This window comes from Meles meles, chromosome 8 (assembly GCF_922984935.1).
Source record: "Meles meles chromosome 8, mMelMel3.1 paternal haplotype, whole genome shotgun sequence".
Lineage (NCBI taxonomy): Eukaryota > Metazoa > Chordata > Mammalia > Carnivora > Mustelidae > Meles > Meles meles.
In genome coordinates this window covers 18,001,761-18,021,189 of record NC_060073.1, presented here as the reverse complement: position 1 = coordinate 18,021,189, position 19,429 = coordinate 18,001,761, and the positions used below count along the sequence as shown (strand labels likewise).

At 34.6% G+C, this 19,429-nt stretch overlaps 2 protein-coding genes across 3 annotated transcripts; both read left to right on the top strand.

Moving 5' to 3' along the window:
- The first annotated feature begins 431 nt into the window (after positions 1 to 431).
- LOC123949403 (olfactory receptor 4A47-like) lies at positions 432 to 1,361 on the top strand. The gene has a single exon (XM_046016828.1). It carries the CDS (start codon positions 432 to 434, stop codon positions 1,359 to 1,361), a length of 930 nt encoding a protein of 309 aa, XP_045872784.1.
- A 10,680-nt stretch (positions 1,362 to 12,041) lies between these two features.
- LOC123949103 (olfactory receptor 4A15-like) lies at positions 12,042 to 18,638 on the top strand. Of its 2 annotated transcripts, XM_046016423.1 has the most exons (2): positions 12,042 to 12,948; positions 18,616 to 18,638. In XM_046016423.1, exons 1-2 carry the CDS (start codon positions 12,042 to 12,044, stop codon positions 18,636 to 18,638), a joined length of 930 nt encoding a protein of 309 aa, XP_045872379.1. The 2 variants fall into 2 exon arrangements, with proteins under 2 accessions (XP_045872379.1, XP_045872380.1); XM_046016424.1 differs by lacking the exon at positions 18,616 to 18,638 and having other exon boundaries at positions 12,042 to 12,959.
- Positions 18,639 to 19,429: the final 791 nt, after the last annotated feature.

Below are 19,429 nucleotides of genomic sequence, written 5' to 3'. Positions count from 1 at the left end.
TATTTCACTTTTGTGAATTTATAAACTATGCACCCTTGCATGGAATCCCTTGCTCTCTTGTCCTTCCACTTCTCCTTTAAATCTCAGGAAGGAGTGCTTCCTCTGAGAAGCCATCTTTGATTGCTGTTTTGTTGATATATTCTTACCCCTGACCTTTGCATTGTGTGACTACCTTTATGTTGGCACTTATTTTATTGAATATTATTATGTATGCTATCACTGAGTGTAGGAAACCATGACTTGTTCAACTTGGAAATCACACTGTCTATGACACAAATAGGTACTCCTGCCTATTTTATTTTTACAATCTTTTACACAATCTTTTAACTGAATGAATCAATAAAATAACCTTATAATGCACCTAAAGGCTTTCTCCCCTGTTTTGTAGATTACCTGGTTCTAATACAAGAAGTCACTCCCATCCAGACTAGATGGACCCAAGAAACAATGTAACTTACTTTGTCCTCTTGGGCCTCACCCAAGATCCAAAGGAACAGAAGGTCCTTTTTGTTATGTTCTTGCTTTTCTATATTTTGACTGTGGTGGGCAATGTGCTCATTGTGGTGACTATAGCTGTCAGTAAGACCCTGGGCTCACCTATGTACTTGTTTCTTGCTAACTTGTCTTTTATGGATGTCACTTATTCCTCTTGTATTTGCCCCAGATTGATTTCAGGTTTGTTGTTTTCAGAAAATACCATATCCTTCCAATCTTGTATGACTCAACTATTTACTGAACACCTTTTTGGTGGCTCAGAGGTCTTTCTTCTGCTAGTGATGGCCTATGACCGTTATGTGGCCATCTGTAAGCCCTTGCATTATTTGGTGATCATGAGGCAGTGGGTGTGTGTTGTGCTGCTGGTAGTGTCCTGGGTGGGAGGTTTTCTGCATTCAGTAATTCAGGTTAGCACTGTTTATGGGCTCCCATTCTGTGGTCCCAATGTCATTGATCATTTCATCTGTGAAATGTATCCCTTACTGGAACTCATCTGTACTGACACATATGTCATTGGCCTGTTAGTGGTGGCCAATGGAGGGATGATATGCACTATTGTGTTTATGTTCTTGCTCATCTCTTATGGTTTTATCTTGTACTCTCTAAAGAATCTTAGTTCAGAAGGGAGGCGGAAAGCCCTCCAGACCTGTGGTTCTCACATCACTGTGGTGGTCTTCTTCTTTGTTCCATGCATTTTCATGTATGTAAGACCTGCTAAGACCTTCCCCATTGACAAGTCATTGAGTGTCTTTTTTACAGTCATAACCCCAATGCTGAACCCACTGATCTACACTCTGAGAAATTCTGAGATGACAAATGCTATGAAGAAGCTCTGGAGTAGAAAAGTTATATCTTATAGTAGATAAGTATATTATCTACCACAAGAAGAATTCCTTTACATTGGGTCCATTTTCTGAGAATGCAGAAGTATTCTTAAAATGATTCTGAATTCCCTTTTTCTTTTAAAGTAATTAAGTTATTTATAATTAAAGATTGAACTGAATGATTGTGTTATAAAAACAGTTTCCTTCCTGCTAGAATGTCTGGTTCATAATACCTTGTAAGACTTCATTTAAGGGTGTAATGCCTTTATAGCAGGGATTCAACAATAGGTAATGAATTAGTGAGAACGTTTTTGTTGTTGTTGTTGTTGTTTTTTTTTTAAAGATTTTATTTATTTATTTGACAGGCAGAGATCACAAGTAGTCAGAGAGGCAGGCAGAGAGAGAGAGAGGAGGAAGCAGGCTCTCTGCTGAGTAGAGAGAGCCCGATGCAAGGCTCAATCCCAGGACCCTGGGATCATGACCTGAGCCGAAGCAGAGGCTTTAACCCACTGAACCATCCAGATGCCCCAGTGAGGAAGTTTTTATATGGTTATATTAAGTTTTAATAAGTCTGTATTTTTAATGAGATTGGTTTGTACTGGCACATATGTCATTGACCCATTAGTGGTGGCCAGTGGAGGGATGATCTGCACTATTGTGTTTGTGCTCTTGCTCATCTCTTATTGTGTCATCCTGCACTCTCTAAAGAACTATAGTTCAGAAGGAGGCAGAAAGTCCTCCAGACCTGTGGTTCCCACATCATTGTGGTGGTCTTTTTCTTTGTTCCATGTATTTTCATGTATGTAAGACCTGCTAAGACCTTCCTCATTGACAAGTATATTTTTTGCAGTCATAACCCCAGTGCTGAACTCACTGATCTACACTCTGAGAAATTCTGAGATGACGAATGCTGTGAAGTAAGTGCATCATCTATCATGAATGAAGCATTTTAACATTAGTGTCAATCTCCACAAATGTTAAAGTCCATTTTACTATAAATGCATTAAAAGTCATAGTCAACAAATAATGTGAAATGAAAGAGTCAAATATTTATAGAGTTATACTAATTCATAATTAATTGCTATGTTTACTTTTGTTACTTTTCGTCTCATTCAAATTCTATTTCTGGTCAGTTTCTTGTCTTTTATCTTCTTTCTTTTCATCGTTAAAATATTTCTTTTATATAGACTATCTTCTCTATTTAATTTCTTTTCATATGAAGTTTTTGTTAACATTTTACTTTTAAGGTACACCTGAGCAAAAAATAGATAAAATAAATATTAAAAATAGAATCCTTACAAAGAGGAAATGGTGTGGAATGAACATCCTATCAGTTCCTCACCAGAGTCTCCCTGTTCTTCCATACGCATCATTGTACTAAGATTGTTATTGTTCCTAAGATTGTTCAATTAATAATTTTTGCTAATAAAAAATGTTATTTTCATGTATGTGTTTGTCTTTGTGTCTTTTTGTCTTTGTAATTACTACTTGGCCTCCTGAAGATCTTTCCCTACGTGCACAGATGTAACTCATTATTAGGTTCCTCCTATTGCCTAAAAATTCTTAATAAAGATATAGCTAAATTAGTGTTTCCAGAACTTGTCCTGTTTTCCCAAATCTTTTCCTATGATAAATAGCTTTGCAGTGAAGTCTTTTAGAGATTTTCTAATTACGAGTTTTTAGCAGTGCAATTGTTTGATCGATTGATAGGTATATTTAAAATTGTTGATGTTCATAGTTATTTCTCAAGTGCCATCCATAAGCTTATACCATACCATGCTACTTCCCTCAGTTTAGAGTTTGTGCACATTCTCAACAACAAGTTCTTGATGAATATTTATAGTATTTGAGATTCTGGTTGTTAAAAAAATTGTATTTCATTTGTTTACTGTAATGAAATTCAGTAAATATAATTGAATTTGATTCACATATTTAAAATTATTTGTATTCATCTTTTGTGATTATTGACTTTTACACGTTTTATTTGATTGCTGCTCTTTTCTATATGAATTTTTATGACTTAATCATGCACTAAAGACATTATCCCTTTCACCATTGTGTAAGTATTTTTCTAGCCTATGATTTAATTTGGTTGTTCTTTTATTGTGCAGAATATCTTTAGCCATGTAGAAATATTTTTACATATACATAATCAAATCTATTAATACTTTCTTTGACCTTTGTAACTTTCTCAGAAAGACTTCCCTATTTTGATGTTAAAAAAATATTCTTCCAAATGATTTTCAACATTTAATTATTCAATTGTTTTGTGGTTTTATATTATATGCTAAATTTTTGATCCATCTACACTTTGATGTAAGTTCTCAATTAGGGATTAAATTTTATTTATTTTTCTAGGTGGGCATTTGTAGAGATATATACTTATTTTTTCCTGCCATTTAAGATGTAATGTAATTACACTTAATTTGTAAGACACTTAGATATCTGATAAGCTTAGTACTCCTTCTTACCATTCCTTATCAGAGCCATATTTATTCTTTAAACATATTTATGTTTGAAAATAAAATTTTAATAGGCCACTCTAGTAAAAGTTATGTTTACTTTGTGTTTTCAGTAAGAGTTGATTTAGGAATAGTTACTAGCTTTAGAGAATTAAGAATTCTCATCCAAAAACTGGGTAGTTCTTTTCACCTAACAAGCTTTCTTTGGTGTTCATATAGAAACAGTATGTTTCTTTGTAAATTTAGTCTTTTTGAGTAAACTTATTTTATGTTGTTTTGCAAATAGAATCTTATCTTCTACTTTCCAAGTGTCTGTTGTTTCAATGTAGAAAATCTGCCTTTTCCCACTCTTATATAAGATGTAATCTTCACAGTACATCATTCATCCTTTTTAGTCTAAATTCTGCACATTTTGACATATACAGTTATGTAATGACATCACAACCAATGTACAAATGTTTCATCACCCCAAATAATTCCCCATGCATCATTGTACTCCCCTTCTACCCTAGCCTCTAACCCTATGCTGACAAATGCTGATCCCTTTCTATTCCTATCATTCTATCTTTTCCAGAATGTTATATAAATTGAATCATACAGTATAAAATTCTTTTTTATTCTAGCTTTTGAGGTATAATTGACTAATCGAAGTTGTATATATTTAAGATGCAATGTGTGATGATTTGATATATGTATTCATTGTGAAATGGTTACCATTACCAAGCTAATGAGAACATCTATTACCTCACATAATTTTTTTTCTTCATGAAGGACACTTAAAATGTACTCTTACAAATTTCAAGTAAACAATACAGTATTATTTAGTAGAGCCACCATGCTGTATACTAGAGACTTAGAACTTATTTATCTTTCTAAAACTATTTTATTTATTTGAGACAGTGAACACAAGAGAGAGATAGAGAGCATGAGTAGGGGGGTAGGTAGGGGCAGAGTGAGAGGGAGATGCAGACTTCACCCTGAGCAGGGAGCCTGATGAGGGGCTCGATCCCAGGACCCTGGGATTATGATCTGAGCCAAAGACAGAGGCTTAACGTTAGACTGAGCCACCCAGGTGCCTCAGAACTTACTCATCTTATAACTGAATGTTGGTAGTTTTTGAACATTTTCCCAACCTCCAGTACCTGGCAATCATCCTCTTCCCTGCTTCTATGAATTTGACTTTTTTTTAAAACTACCACATATAACTGAGATCATGTAGTATTTGTCTTTCTGTATCTGGCTTATTTCACTTAGCATTCTCCTTCACCGATGTCTCAGAAAGCAGAATTTTCTTTTTTATAGCCAAATAATATTCCATTACTTATAAATGCTCCATTTTTTGGTCCATTCATCCATCAATAGAGAGTTCTTTTTTTTTTTTTTTTTGGAATTTGTCTATTGCCCTATGTGGGGCTTGATCCCAGGACCCCGAGACTGTGACCTGAGCCAAAGGCAGAGGTTTAACCCACTGAACCACCCGGCACCCCTATTGTGAATAATACTCAAAGAACATTGGGTGCAGATAGCTCTTCAAGATACTGATATCATTTCCTTTGGATATATGCCTAGATGTAGGATTGCTGTTTCATAGGATAGTTTTACTTTTAACTATTTTAGAAATTTTCATACTTTTTTCCTAGTGGTCACACCAGTTTATGTTCCCACCAACAGCATACAAGGGTTTTAACTTCTCTATGTCTTCACCAACACACTTCTTTTATAAGGGCGTTTATTTCATGCCCTCATGATATAATCACCTCCCAAAAGCACATCTCTTAATACCATTACATCAGACATTAGGATATGAAAATAAGAATTTTGGGGTATGCAAACATTCAAACAATAGCTCAGGTCCAATTTTACTCTTTTGCTTATTGGTATTATGGTTTTCCAGCACAACAAAGTGACTTTCCTTTCTCCATAGTGTATTCTTGGTGCCCTTTTCAGAGATTAGTTGACTGCAGATACATGGGATTATTTCTGAGATTTCTAGTCTCTTCCATTGGTCTGCACACTTGTTTTTATGTCAGAATCATAACCTTTTGATTACTCTACTTTGAAATGTGTTTTGCGATATTGCTAGCTTTGTTCTTTTTCAAGACTGTTTTGGCTATTTGGGGTCTTTTGTGGTTCCATATGAATTTTTTTTTTCAGTGCCATTAAAGTTTTGATAGGGGTTGTATTGAATCTGTAGATACTTTGGATAGTATGGAAACTTTAACAAATTTATTCTTTCAATCCATGAACACAGGTTACCTTTCCCTTTATTCATATCTTTAATATCGTTCATCAATGTCATTTAATTTTAAGGGTGAAAATCTTTTATTTCCTTGGTTAAATTTATTCCTACATATTTTATTCTTTTTGATGGCATCATAAATGAAATTATTTTCTTAGCATTTTTCTGGATAGTTTGTTGTTATGTATAAATGCAACTGGTTTTTGTATGTTCATTTTGTATTTTGTAAGTTTGCTGAGTTTTTAAAAAATTAATTCTAGCAATTTTTGGTGGAGACTTTAGGGTTATTTATATATAAGATCATGTCCAGTATGTTGTATTTTAAATCTGGCTTCTTTCTTTTACTATAATGCATTGGAGACTTATGCATAATGTGTTTATCAATAGTTCATTCATTTTTATTGCTGAATACTATTCCATCCTATGGCTATATGAAAGGTTTATTTATCCCTTTTTCAATTAATAGATATTTTGGTTGTTTCCAGATATTTGAAATAATGAGCAAAACCACTATAAACATTCACTTAAAGGTTTTTTTTTTTTGCATGAACATAAGTTCACATTATAATTAGATAAATTCTTGGGGGTGGAAGAGATGGATTTTATGGTAGGTATATGATTTCATAAAACAGCTTTAAACTATTTTCTAAAGCATATCATATTACTAGCAGCAAATGACATTTCTAGGTTTTCTCTCTATCAGAAAGTGGCATTATCAAATTTTTAATTTTGCCTTTTGAATAGTCAGTAGTGTTATGTTTTTGTGTTTTTAATTTGCATTTCCCAAATAGCTAATGAAGTTGAACGATTTTCATGTGCTTTTGCCAATTTATGTATGTGTTCTGGTGAAATGTCTGTTCAGTTCCTTCGACCATTGTATACTGAGTTGTTTATTATTATTGAAAGTTGAGAGTTCTTTATGTATTCTGAAGAAAAGTCCTTTATCATATATATAATTTGCAAATATTTTCTCACAGTCAGTGTCTTATCTTTCATTTTATTTAATAAAAATATCCTTTAAAGAGAATAATTTTTGTATTATGGAGCTCAAGACATCACTTTTTAAATTGACTATGCCTTTATTGTTATATCTAGACAATCTTTGCCTAATTCAAGGTCACAAAGATCTTCTCTGAGGTTCTCATTGAGAGATTTTATAGTTTTAGGTTTTCATTTAGCTCTATGAGCCATTTTAGATAAACATTTATTTATGACTTGAGGTATTGATCAAGGTTCACCCTTCTCAAATAGATACCCTTTTGTTGCAGCACCATTTGTTGAAAGGCTGTCATTTATCTATTGAATTGCCTCCATGCATTTATCATAAGTCATCAAATATGAGGGTATATCTCTAGACTATTTGATTTCATTGACCTACATATGTACACTTTCTCAATACTATATATTAAGTCTAGAAAGCAGGTAGTCTAAATTCTTGAACTTGTTCTTTTCAAAATTAAATTTGGCTATTCTATTATTTTACCTTTCTTTTAAAAAATATTTTATTTACTCATTTATTTGTGAGAGAGAGGGAGAGAGAGAGAGCACAAGCTGGGGGGGATGTGAGGAGGGGCAGACAGAGGGAGAAGCAGTCTCCCCACTGAGCAAGGGGCCTGAATCTGGACTTGATTCCAGGACCTTGGGATCATGACCTGAGCTGAAAGCAGATGCTTACCCAACCAGCCTGTTATTTTACCTTTATGGATAAATTTTTGAATCAACTTATTTTTATAACATAGAAAATCTTAGTGGGATTTTGTTGAGAGCTGAGTTGAATCTATAGATCATTTTGAGGAGATCTGAGATTTTAGCAGTAATGAGCCTTCCAATTCCTGACTGTGGTATATCTCTCCAAATACTTACTTTTCCTTTGACACTTTTCATTAATATTTTGTAGTTTAAGCATATTACAGCATATATTTATATTAAGGATGTCATGGTTTTTATTATTAGTTTAAGTGACACATTAAAAATTTCAATTTCAAGTTGTTATTTCTTTTAATAGTTTATAGATACATGATTAATTTTTTGGATCATGTATGTATCTTATGATCTTACTAAACTCACTAATTCTAGTAACTATCTTTGCAGATCCTTTGAGATTTTCTAGGTATGAAATTATTTTGTCTTTAAATCAGGAAATTTTATAAGATTGGTCTGATTATTTTTCTTGTGATGCCCTTGTTTCCAGGTGTAAGTGTTATGCTGGATGAATAAAATGAGTCAGGGAGTATTTTAATTTCTCCTTATTCTTGAACATATTTATGTAAGATTGGTACTATGTTTTGATTAATTTTTATATAGGATAATTGATAAATTTGTATGGGAGTGAAATTTTTGTTTTAGGAGGGGAAGGATTTTAAAGAATTAATTAATTTATTAATTTATTTAGCAGCATTAGATTATTCCAGTTCAAAAATATTATTATTATTATTTTTTAATTTTTTAAGTATCTCTATACCCAACATGAGGCTTGAACTCATGACCCTAAGATCAAGAGTCACATGCTCCACTGATGAGCCAGCCTGGCACCCCAGATGATTTCAGTTTTTAATTATTTTTCTGTGTCTCTTTAGAAAGATGTATCTTTCATAGCAGAGCTCCACTTTCTTAGATGGCATAAATTCATTTATGATGCTCTTTTGTTATTATTTTCAGGTCAGTAGAATGGAGGGATGGAGCTTTCTTCATTCTTGATTCTTATCCTTTGTTCTTTCTCTTAATTTTTCTTAATCCATTTTGCTAGGAACATATCAGTTTTATGAATCTTTGAAAGAACAACTTCCTCTATTTATATATTCTCTATTCTATGTTGTATTCCAGTTTTTATTCAATTAATTTCTCATTCCATGGTTTCTTTTATTTAGTATTTCCATTCTACCCAATGTTCTTTGGGTTTATTTTGGTTTTCCTTACTCAGGTTCTTAAGATGGAGGCTTGACTTCATTTCATGTAATGTCTCTTGGTTCCTAATACTTCTATTTACAGCTATCCATTTCTTTCTAAGCACTCCTTTAACTGCACCCAGCACACACACACACACACACACACACACACACTCACACACTCACACACATAACTTTCATTATCTTTCTGTTGAGATTTCATTTTAAAAACTATTCACTGAGATGTCTGAGTGGCTCAGTCAGTTTAGCATCTGCCTTTCGTTCAGGTCATGATCTCAGGGTCCTGGGATCTAGTCTCTCACTGGGCTCCTTGTTCAGTGGGGATTCTGCTTCTACCTTTACCTGCTGCTCCCTCTGCTTGTGCATGCTCTCTCTGGCAAATAAATAAATAAAATCTTAAAAAATAAAAATAAATAAAAACTATTCACTGATATTTCTTCTTTAATCATGGTAACTTATATTTATGTTTTTTAATTTGTAAATAATTGGGAAATAGTGTTATATTTCTGTTGAATTTCATTATATATATTCTGTATGATTTAAGTCCTTTAAAATGCATTGTAATTTGTTTTTCGGCCAAGTGTAGTGTGTATTTTGGTGAACATTCTCTGAGCACTCTGAGATAAGTGGAAACCTCCCACAGTGTTTTCTCCTCCCCACTCCCGTGCTCACACAGGTTCTGTCAACTTGTCTGTGTGCCCTTATGTGACAAACTCAAGGCTCTTTCCCTTAGGGGAGAATCTTGCTTTATCCACATTTGGGACAGCTTTTAAATGGGTTAGACACAATTTACTTTTGTGATGCCCTAGAAGTAAGTCTTAAGTGTAACCAGAACAGCTATGCCTATTTTGAAAGTCATGCTTGAAAGAAGAAAGTCTTTACATATTTTATTTCTGTCCACACTGGACAGTTCTCTTTTGGTGATTCAATCTCAAGTTGTTCTTTTGTGATTTCTCCCCAAGAGGAAAAGTTTAAGTCCTGTTGTACATGGTTATTATCCTGGTGGCATCTCTGGAGGTGCAGGTCTACCCTCACAATTATGATGAAGGTCCCAATGAATTTAATTAGGGAAGAATCAGTCTTGGAGATGTACCAGTTCAATGACTCAACAATCTGTGTTGTAGTTCAAATGCAGATAAAGTGTTTACACACCATTGTCTTGATCTAGGAGTGTTTGGATCAGTGTTCAATGCCAGGCTTTATCAGGAATTGAAAGGAAGGACTCAAAGCATAATGAAGTATGTATATGAAATTATTCTCCATACAGGGAATCCAAGGTTTAACTATGCTTTGTGAAGACAGACCAGTATAACTGACCACATAACCACATAAACTTTCCTAACAATTCACAACTTTCTCTCCTGCAAATTTAAACTTTTTTTTTTAAAGATTTTTTAAAAATTTGTTTGATAGAGAGCTAGTGGGTGAGAAAGACAGAGAACTACGAGGAGGGGGAGGGGGCAGAGGCAGAGGGAAGGAAAAAAACCTCCCCTCTGAACCAGGAGCCCTATGTAGGACTTCATCTCAGAACCATGGGATAATGACTTGAGCAGAAGGAAGACACATAACTGACTGAGCCGCCCAGGTGCCCACTTGACCTTCTTCTTCTTCTTTTTTTTAACCTCAAAATATTGGTTTAACATTCTTTTGTTATTGAGACAAATCTGCTATCAATGAAGATTTTGGGTCTCTTTGTTCACAGCCAATATTCAAACCTGTTTAGATTATAGGGCCTTTGTATTCATTTGAAAATCCCAGAAATTTGAGGTAACCTTTTTCTGAAAGACTGAAATGAATAAGACTTTCTGCAAACATAGAAAGCATTGTTCACATGGAAACAGTTCAAGATCCTGTGATGATGCATGTGGTTTCTTGATCTGTGTGCACAGAGATGGTATCAGTGCACAAAAGAGAAGGGGAAAGGGACTGCAACCTTGAACTGAAAGGTGTTTCAGCATGAAGGTAACCCAGGAAGTGTACTTAGGTGTAAGATTCCAAAGTAGACTTTATATTTTACATCTTGGTGGTGCTGGGATTCAGTCTTTTAAAAGTTCTGCTGTGTGAATCTGATAATCAGGTATATTAGGGATTCTTTAATGTTACTAGAATATATGGGAATTAGCTTAGTTCTATAATACTCTTTTTTGGCTATTTTTATATATAAAGATACAGAATAAATATATTTTCTCTAACAGTATTTCTAGAAACTAGTTTCAGGCCTAGGGATATTTTAATGGGCAAGATATTTCTAACTCTACAGATGGTTTCAACTGATATGTTCTCTGAGCATTGTTTGCTGACCTGTGGAAGTTAGAGGATGTATATAGCATTCAAAAACTTGAATGAGTGATTTTGAAGAATCCCAGATCACACTTTCATAATCAAGCACTTATTTCAGTTCCTATGTTTCTGTTTACAGATATGGTTCAGCATCATAGGATATACTTGTTGGTTATTCCAAAAATACTTCTTTAAATGATTTACCCACCTGCCATTGGTTTCTTCGTCTTCTACATTTTATTTGTTTAGAGCTCTGTGTCTAAGTTGATATTAAGTCTGTGTATGTCTTCTGAAATGCAAGTCTTTTCCTCCATCTACTTTTATCTGTTGATGTCATGGTATCATTTTGAAGTCCTTGAGATGTTTTGATATCATAAAATGTATCGATTTCATTTATGAATTAAGAAGATTCCAGAAGTTAGAAAGTCATCTCTTGTGTTAGCTGGGAAGTAAACACAAATCTTGCTGTAGTTTTTCATTAAAACAATGCATTTAAAAATTTGTATATGAAGAATTCACTATATGTACAATTTTACTAGCTTCCAGTTGGAAAATTGTTTGTGCCCCTCCATTTATTTATCACTGTGTCCTTTCCCCACAATGTTTTTAGTTACTTATCTCTGACTGAGTCAGCAAGACTGGTGAGGTTGGGGAGAGTGTTATCATCCACCTTGTATTCTTGTAATTTCTGAAAGTACTGGAACATAAGAAACTACAATGCCTATTAGGTAAATGAATTAACAGATTGTGTTAGATTTCAGGAAGTCACCAGTAATTATCATATTTATAGCTAATTTTTTCTTGAACTATAAAATAAGGAGATGCAAAAGAACATATGGAACATAGGAACAATGTGACTGAGTTTGTCCTCTTGGGGCTCACCCAGAGCCTCCAAGGTCAGAAAATACTATTTGTTGTGTTCTTGATCATCTACATTGTGACAATGGTGGGCAACCTACTCATTGTGGTGACTGTGGTGGTCAGCCCAACCCTGGATGCCCCTATGTACTTCTTCCTTGGTTACTTATCCTTTATGGATGCTGTTTATTCTACTACAGTTACTCCAAATATGATTATAGACTTACTCTATGAGAGGAAAACCATTTCCTTCCAAGCTTGCATGTCCCAGCTCTTTATAGGGCACTTATTTGGTGGTGCTGAGATTTTGCTCCTGGTGGTCATGGCCTATGACCGCTACGTGGCCATCTGCAAACCTTTGCATTATTTGACAATCATGAATCAACGGGTGTGTATTCTGTTGTTGCTGTTGGCCTGGGTTGGAGGTTTTCTGCATGCTGTTGTTCAACTTCTCTTTGTTTACAACCTTCCCTTCTGTGGTCCCAATGTTATCGACCATTTTATCTGTGACATGTACCCGTTATTAAAACTTGCGTGCACTGACACCTACATTATTGGTCTCACTGTAGTTGCCAATGATGGAGCAATCTGTGTGGTCATCTTTACAGTCTTACTCATTTCCTATGGGGTCATTCTGCACTCCCTGAAGACCCATAGTCAGGAAGGGAGGCGCAAAGCCTTGTCCACTTGTGGCTCTCACATTACAGTGGTGGTCCTCTTCTTTGTCCCTTGCATTTTTATGTATGTGAGACCTCCTTCTACTTTACCCATTGATAAATCCTTGACAGTGTTTTACACAGTTATCACCCCTATGTTAAACCCTCTGATCTATACTCTGAGAAATGGAGAGATGAAAAATGCTATGAAAAAGCTATGGACCAGAAGAAGAAAATGATGCTGAAGAGAAATTTTCACCTTTTTTCAAGGAAGAGTTACTCCATCTAGGAAAGAATTATTTATTTGTAATGAATTTTTCCTCAGGCTTAATGAACTTCGGTATGATGAAAGCATTTAAGGTGTAAATATTATAATGATCAAAAAAGATTTCTACGATTTTCCTAAATTGTTAGGAAAGTAGGTCTGTAGCTTTTGGGCATAAAATGTTTCTATTGAAACTCTAGGTTTGTGTTCTATGTGATAAGTTTTGCTATAATAAATACTGTGCCTTTATTTTCATTACTGGACAATTTTCACATGCTTTTCTTTTACCCAATTGTTCTTTTTCAGAATTAATAGTGCTCATTATATATTTCAGAGAAAGATTTTAAGAAATGGGACATAAACACTTTGGTGCACTCCTCCCATACAAAGACAACTCATACTTAATACTTGATGTATATATCTTATTTTTGTAACTGCAAGATGTTTAAGGATATAATTTTGTTCATATTACTTAGCTAATAGGATAGAAAAGGAATTCTGCTTCCACATTGTAATATTACTCATAAAGAAGTTATGGCAAGGAAAAAATCTGAACCAAAGACCTAGAAATGATAAGTAAGATTTACTTATTTTTCTAAGTGGGGAATCCTTTTATCTCCTGATGTGGAGCACCTTTGTTTGGTATTATATTTTCATTGAGGTGATCCATTAATCTTCCCTTATACTTTAGAATATTTTATAATATCTCTGCTATTTTTCAGTATCCCCATCTGTACTTTTGTTTACACTGTTTCATTGCCTTCTTTAGGCACCTTGGCCCTTCCTTTCATATGTGGAATTAACATAATCCATATTTCATGAGTTTTGAGTGTGCCATACTGAACCTGACACCAGATATTTTGGGTGGTATCATTTGTAAGAAAGATGTTGACAATATGGCATGACACTTTTACCTCTTCTCTTAATGGAATGCAGATTATTGAGTAATAAAAGGTCATAATATGTATTGATCTCTTTAACAGAGATCTCTTTCATAAGTCTCCCTCTCCTTGAATGAGGTTTGAAAGAAAATGTTATCTGGCTCTAATAGTGTAGGAAGCATGTAATCAAAGAAACTCATGTTTCTACCTCCATTATTTAGTCTGGACTCATGGGGTGAGAGCCTTTTCACTGGTAAGTCACAGTGTATGAGAAACTTTATATTCCCACTTATATGAACTATGTGGAATATAGAGCTATGGGGAATAGAGCCTTTTCACTGGTAAGTCACAGTGTATGAGAAACTTTATATTCCCACTTATATGAACTATTATTACATGGAAATTTCTTATGTCATCTCAAAGTCTTCCCAAATAGGACACTACCATCAAATAATAGTAAACAGAAGTTATATCATTAAGTCATCAGTTTTGGATGCCGCTATAGACTGAATATTTTGTTCCCTCCAAAATTCATTAAATTCTTTATAATACATGCTATTTAGAGGTGGGATATTTGGGAGCTGATTAGATCATGAAGGTAGAGCTCTCATGAATGCGACTACTGTCTTTTTAAAAAGAGACACCAGTCAACAAAACAAAGAGGCAACCCATGGAATGGGAGAAGATATTCACAAATGACATTACAGACAAAGGGCTGATATCCGAGATCCAAGATGGGGCTGAAGCCCCATCAAAAAAAGGGCAGAAGACATGAACAGACACTTCTCCAAAGAAGACATACAAATGGCTAACAGACACATGAAAAAAATGTTCACAATCATTAGCCATCAGAGAGATTCGAATCAAAACCCATTGGGATACCACCTTATACGAGTTAGAATGGCCAAAATTTACAAGGCAGTAAACAACAAGTGTTGGAGAGGATGTGGAGAAGGAGAACTCTTACACTGTTGGTGGGTATGTAAGCTGGTGCAGCCACTTTGGAAAACAGTGTGGAGATTCCTCAAAAAACTAAAAATAGAGCTTCCCTATGACCCTGCAATTGCACTACTGGGTATTTATCCCACAGATACAGATGTTGTGAATAAAGGGTCATCTGTACCCCAATGTTCATAGCAGCAATGGCCACAGTCCCCTAACGGTGGAAAGAGCCATGAAACCCTTCAACAGATGAATGGATAAGGAAGATAAGTCCATAAATACAATGGAGTATTATGCCTCCCTCAGAGACCATGAATACCCAACTTTTGTATCAACATGGACAGGACTGGAAGAGATTATGCTGTGAAATAAGTCAAGCAGAGAGAGTCAATTATCATATGGTTTCACTTACTTGTGGAGCATAAGGAATAACATGGAGGACATTGGGAGAAGAGGAGAAGGGGGTTCAGGGAAACTGGAGGGGGAGACGAACATGAGACACTGTGGTTTCTGAGAAACAAACTGAGGGTTTTGGAGGGGAGGGGTATAGGGAGTTGGGTGAGCCTGGTGGTGTGTATTATGGAGGGCACATATTGCATGGAGCGCTGGTATGGTGCATAAACAATGAATTCCAGAACACTGAAAAGAAATAAAATATAATGAAAAAAATAAAAAAGAAAATCTATATTAATTTCAACTTAAGCATATACTATGAATGGTAAAACAAATTCACTGTTGAAGAACTGTATGATTCATTCTTATTCTAAATAAAAACAACATGAATTACCTACACAAAAAAATGACACCATAGACCTCACTTGCTTTTTCTCCAATGTGAGGACACAGCCAAAACAGTTATCTATGAACTAGGATGCACAATCTCACCAGATATGGAATCTGCAAATGTCTTGATCTTGGACTTCCCAGACCCCAGAACTGTGAGAAATAACTGACTTTTCTTGAAGCCAATCAGTTTGTGGTATTCTGTTAAAGTGGCCCAAATGAACTTAGACATTTAGTTAATTTCCAAATTTGTACTGTTATTGCAAGTGATGAGATAAAAATCTTGATTGACTCTGTTAATTATTCTATAAGTTATTTTAAGCCACGAAAAGTTATTTAACTCTCTTTATACTCTGTATTTGCACAAATGTGTGACATAGAATCCACTCCATGAACTTTTTCAGTTACTTCCATTCTTGAATTCTTGATCTCTTGAAGAGTTTTTACTGATGAATTTTCATGAACTCTTTCTACATTAAATATGTACATTTGCTACAATAGTCTTCTTTGATATTTGCTCAAAACATTTACCTTATTTATGTTGTAATTATGGGTATTTTTTATAATGTTGTCCCTATATTCTTTAAGTTTTGATTTCTTCTATCCCATCACTCTTGGAAAATTTCATTTACTTTCATTTGGTGAATTTATAAATTTTATCATCTATTTGAAAAATAAAAACATCTCTCAAAAACGTTTACTTTTTAAATGATCTAGGATATATTTTTGCTTGTAATAAGGACAAATCTAAGCCTGTTTTCATTAAACAGGAAAAATCTTCCAAGGTTATTATTAATTTTGGTAATAATTTAAAATTTTCTATTTAATATGTCAACTTTTATACAATTAGTGTGTTGGATTTGTGGCCCATTTCCCCTCCTCCTGTGCTGCTCCCTCCTCCTTCTCCTCCTTTTCCTTTGGTGTATTTCCCTACCACTAACATTCTATGTCAGTAGGCAAGGATTTTAAGGTGTATTATACCTTGTAGGAATAATCTCCTTTAATTACTCAGCCTTTTCAAGTCTCTTGAAATTTCTCAATATTTATTTTTCCGGATAAACCTTAGGATTATTTTGTGAAGTTCGAAACCTTCCATAAATTTATATTTAGAATTTCATGACCTTCCACATTGATTTTGAGGAAAACGCCATGGTTTCATATCTTGTTTTCCCATCCAGAATGAGACATATAATGTGAAGTCTTGATCAATGTCTCAGTAAATTTGTAATCATTTCCATAGAATGTACATAAATCTTGACTTTTGGTTTTATTAATTAAATAGTAGCTTGTCTTATTTACATTTGATTCACATTTTCTTTTTTTAAATTTAAATTCAATTAGTCAACATAAAGTACATCATTAGTTTCAGATGTATTTATCAGTTGCATATAACACCCAGTGCTCTTCACATTACATGACCTCCTTAATGCTCATCTCCCAGTTACCACATCCACCCACTGACCTCCCCTTCCATAACCCTCAGTTTGTTCACATTTCCAATGAGCTGATAAGAAAGGGCTCAGTGTCTTTTGCTGTGTGTGTATGTTTGCATGCAAAATTCATAGGCCTACATTTGACAATACACAAGCAGGTATTCAACCATAGATATCTCTATCTGACCTCATGTAGCTCTGCATAATTACAGGTTATATATAGGTACATTGTTCAGTGATCTGTAGGTATATATCCAATTTCATATATGTGTCTATATGTGAACCCAGAGAAGTCTGTTTCCAAAAACATATGGATAAGTATCTGACTACACATATGAATGCATATGTATATACATAAATATTTGATATGATCACACACAGTGTATCTGACTATACATAGGGCTATATCTTGCCATGCTGAAGTCTTTGTCTAACTATATGTTAATTTTGGGAGGACGTGACTGAACCATTCTGTTCCATGTGACATGGACATGGTTCCTCTCTGGTATTCAGCTGATTAGGGGCTTTTAGGGAGTGTTTAGGATGACTTTACTCATGTGAGCTGTGCCTTGGCAGAGTTGGAGTCTAGAAGGTTGGAGTCTTCTAGCTCCTTCTCCATGTGGCCTGTCTCTCCAGTGAGTATGTCAGATTTTTAAAATGGCAGTTCCAGGCTCCCAGAAGGATGAAACAGAAGGGATTAGGCCAGTTAATATCAACTTCCATCCTGATATGATCTTGAAGTTCAGAATTTCAAGTTCTAAATCTATACTGCTTCTCCGCCAAAGGAAAAGGCAACCTATGGAATGAGATAAAATATTTGCAAGTCATATACCTCATAAGGAGTTAATATTCAAAATGTATGAGAAATTTATACAACTAAATAGCAAATGGAAATCAAAACAAAAATTGATTAAAAAATGAGCAATATGCCTAAATTGATATTTTCCAAAGAAGACATACAGATGGCCAAGAAGAACATGGAAGGTTGCTCAACATTACTAATCATAAGGGAAACGCAAATCAAAACTACAATGAGAAACCATCTTACATTAGTCAGAATGGCTAAAATTAACAAGCGAGGGAACAAAAATTGTTGACAAGGAAGAGGAGAAAGGGCAAACCACCAGGGGCAACCTTCTGGGGAATAGAAACCAAAAGAACAGTAGAACAGACCAACAAAAGTAGGAGCTGGTTCTTTGAAAGAATTAATAAGATTGATAAACCCCTGGCCAGACTTATCAAAGAGAAAAGAGAAAGGACCCAAATAAATAAAATCACGAATGAAAGAGGAGCAATCACAACCAACACTGAAGAAATACAAACAGTTATAAGAACATATTATGAGCAGAAATCAGAGATCTGCTGTGATCTTTCCTATTTCTTTGCTCCTGCTGCATTTAGGCTTTCTTTTCTGTTCTTTCTCCATCTCTTTTTTTTTTTGCAAGGTTAGGTTGTGTATTTGAGACCTTTCTTGTTTTTTGAGAAAGACTTGTATTGCTATATATTTTCCTCTGAGGGCCACCTTTGCTTCATCCCAAAGATTTTGAACAGTTGTGTTTTCATTTTTTTTTGTTAGTTTCCATTATATTTTAAAATTCTTCTTTAGTTTCCTGATTGATCCATTCATTCCTTAATAGGATGCTCTTTAGCTTCCATGTATTTGAGTTCTTTCCAACTTTCCACTTGTGATTGAGTTCTAGTTTGAAAACACTGTGGTCTGAAAATATGCAGGGAATGATCCCAATCCTTTGGTATTGGTTGAAACCTGATTTGTGACCCAGGATGTGATCTATTCTGGAGAATGTTCCATGTGCACTAGAGAAGAATGTGTATTCTGTTGCTTTGGGATGGAATATTCTGAATATATCTGTCCATCTTGTCCAGTGTGTCATTTAAAACCTTTATTTCCTTGTTGGTCTTTTGTTTAGATGATCTGTCCATTTCAGTGAGGGGTGTGTTAAAGTCCCCTACTCTTATTTTATTGTTGTTGATGTGTTTCTTTGATTTGGTTATTAGTTGGTTTATATAATTGGCTGATCCCATGTTAGGGGCATAGATATTTAAAATTGTTAGGTCTTCTTGTTGTACAGACCCTTTAAATATGATATAGTGTCCTTCCTCATCTCTTATTATAGTCTTTATTTTAAAATCTAATTTATATGATATAAGGATTGTCACCTCAGCTTTCTTTTGATGTCCATTTAGCCTGGTAAGTTGTTTTCCACTGCCTCACTTAAAATTGGGAGGTGTCTTTGGGTCTGAAATGAGTTTCTTGCAGACAGCATATCAATAGGTCTTGTTTTTTTATCCATTCTGATACCTTGTGTCTTTTGATTGGGGCATTTAGCCCATTTACATACAGAGTAACTATCGAAAGATACAAATTTAGTGCCATTGTATTTCCA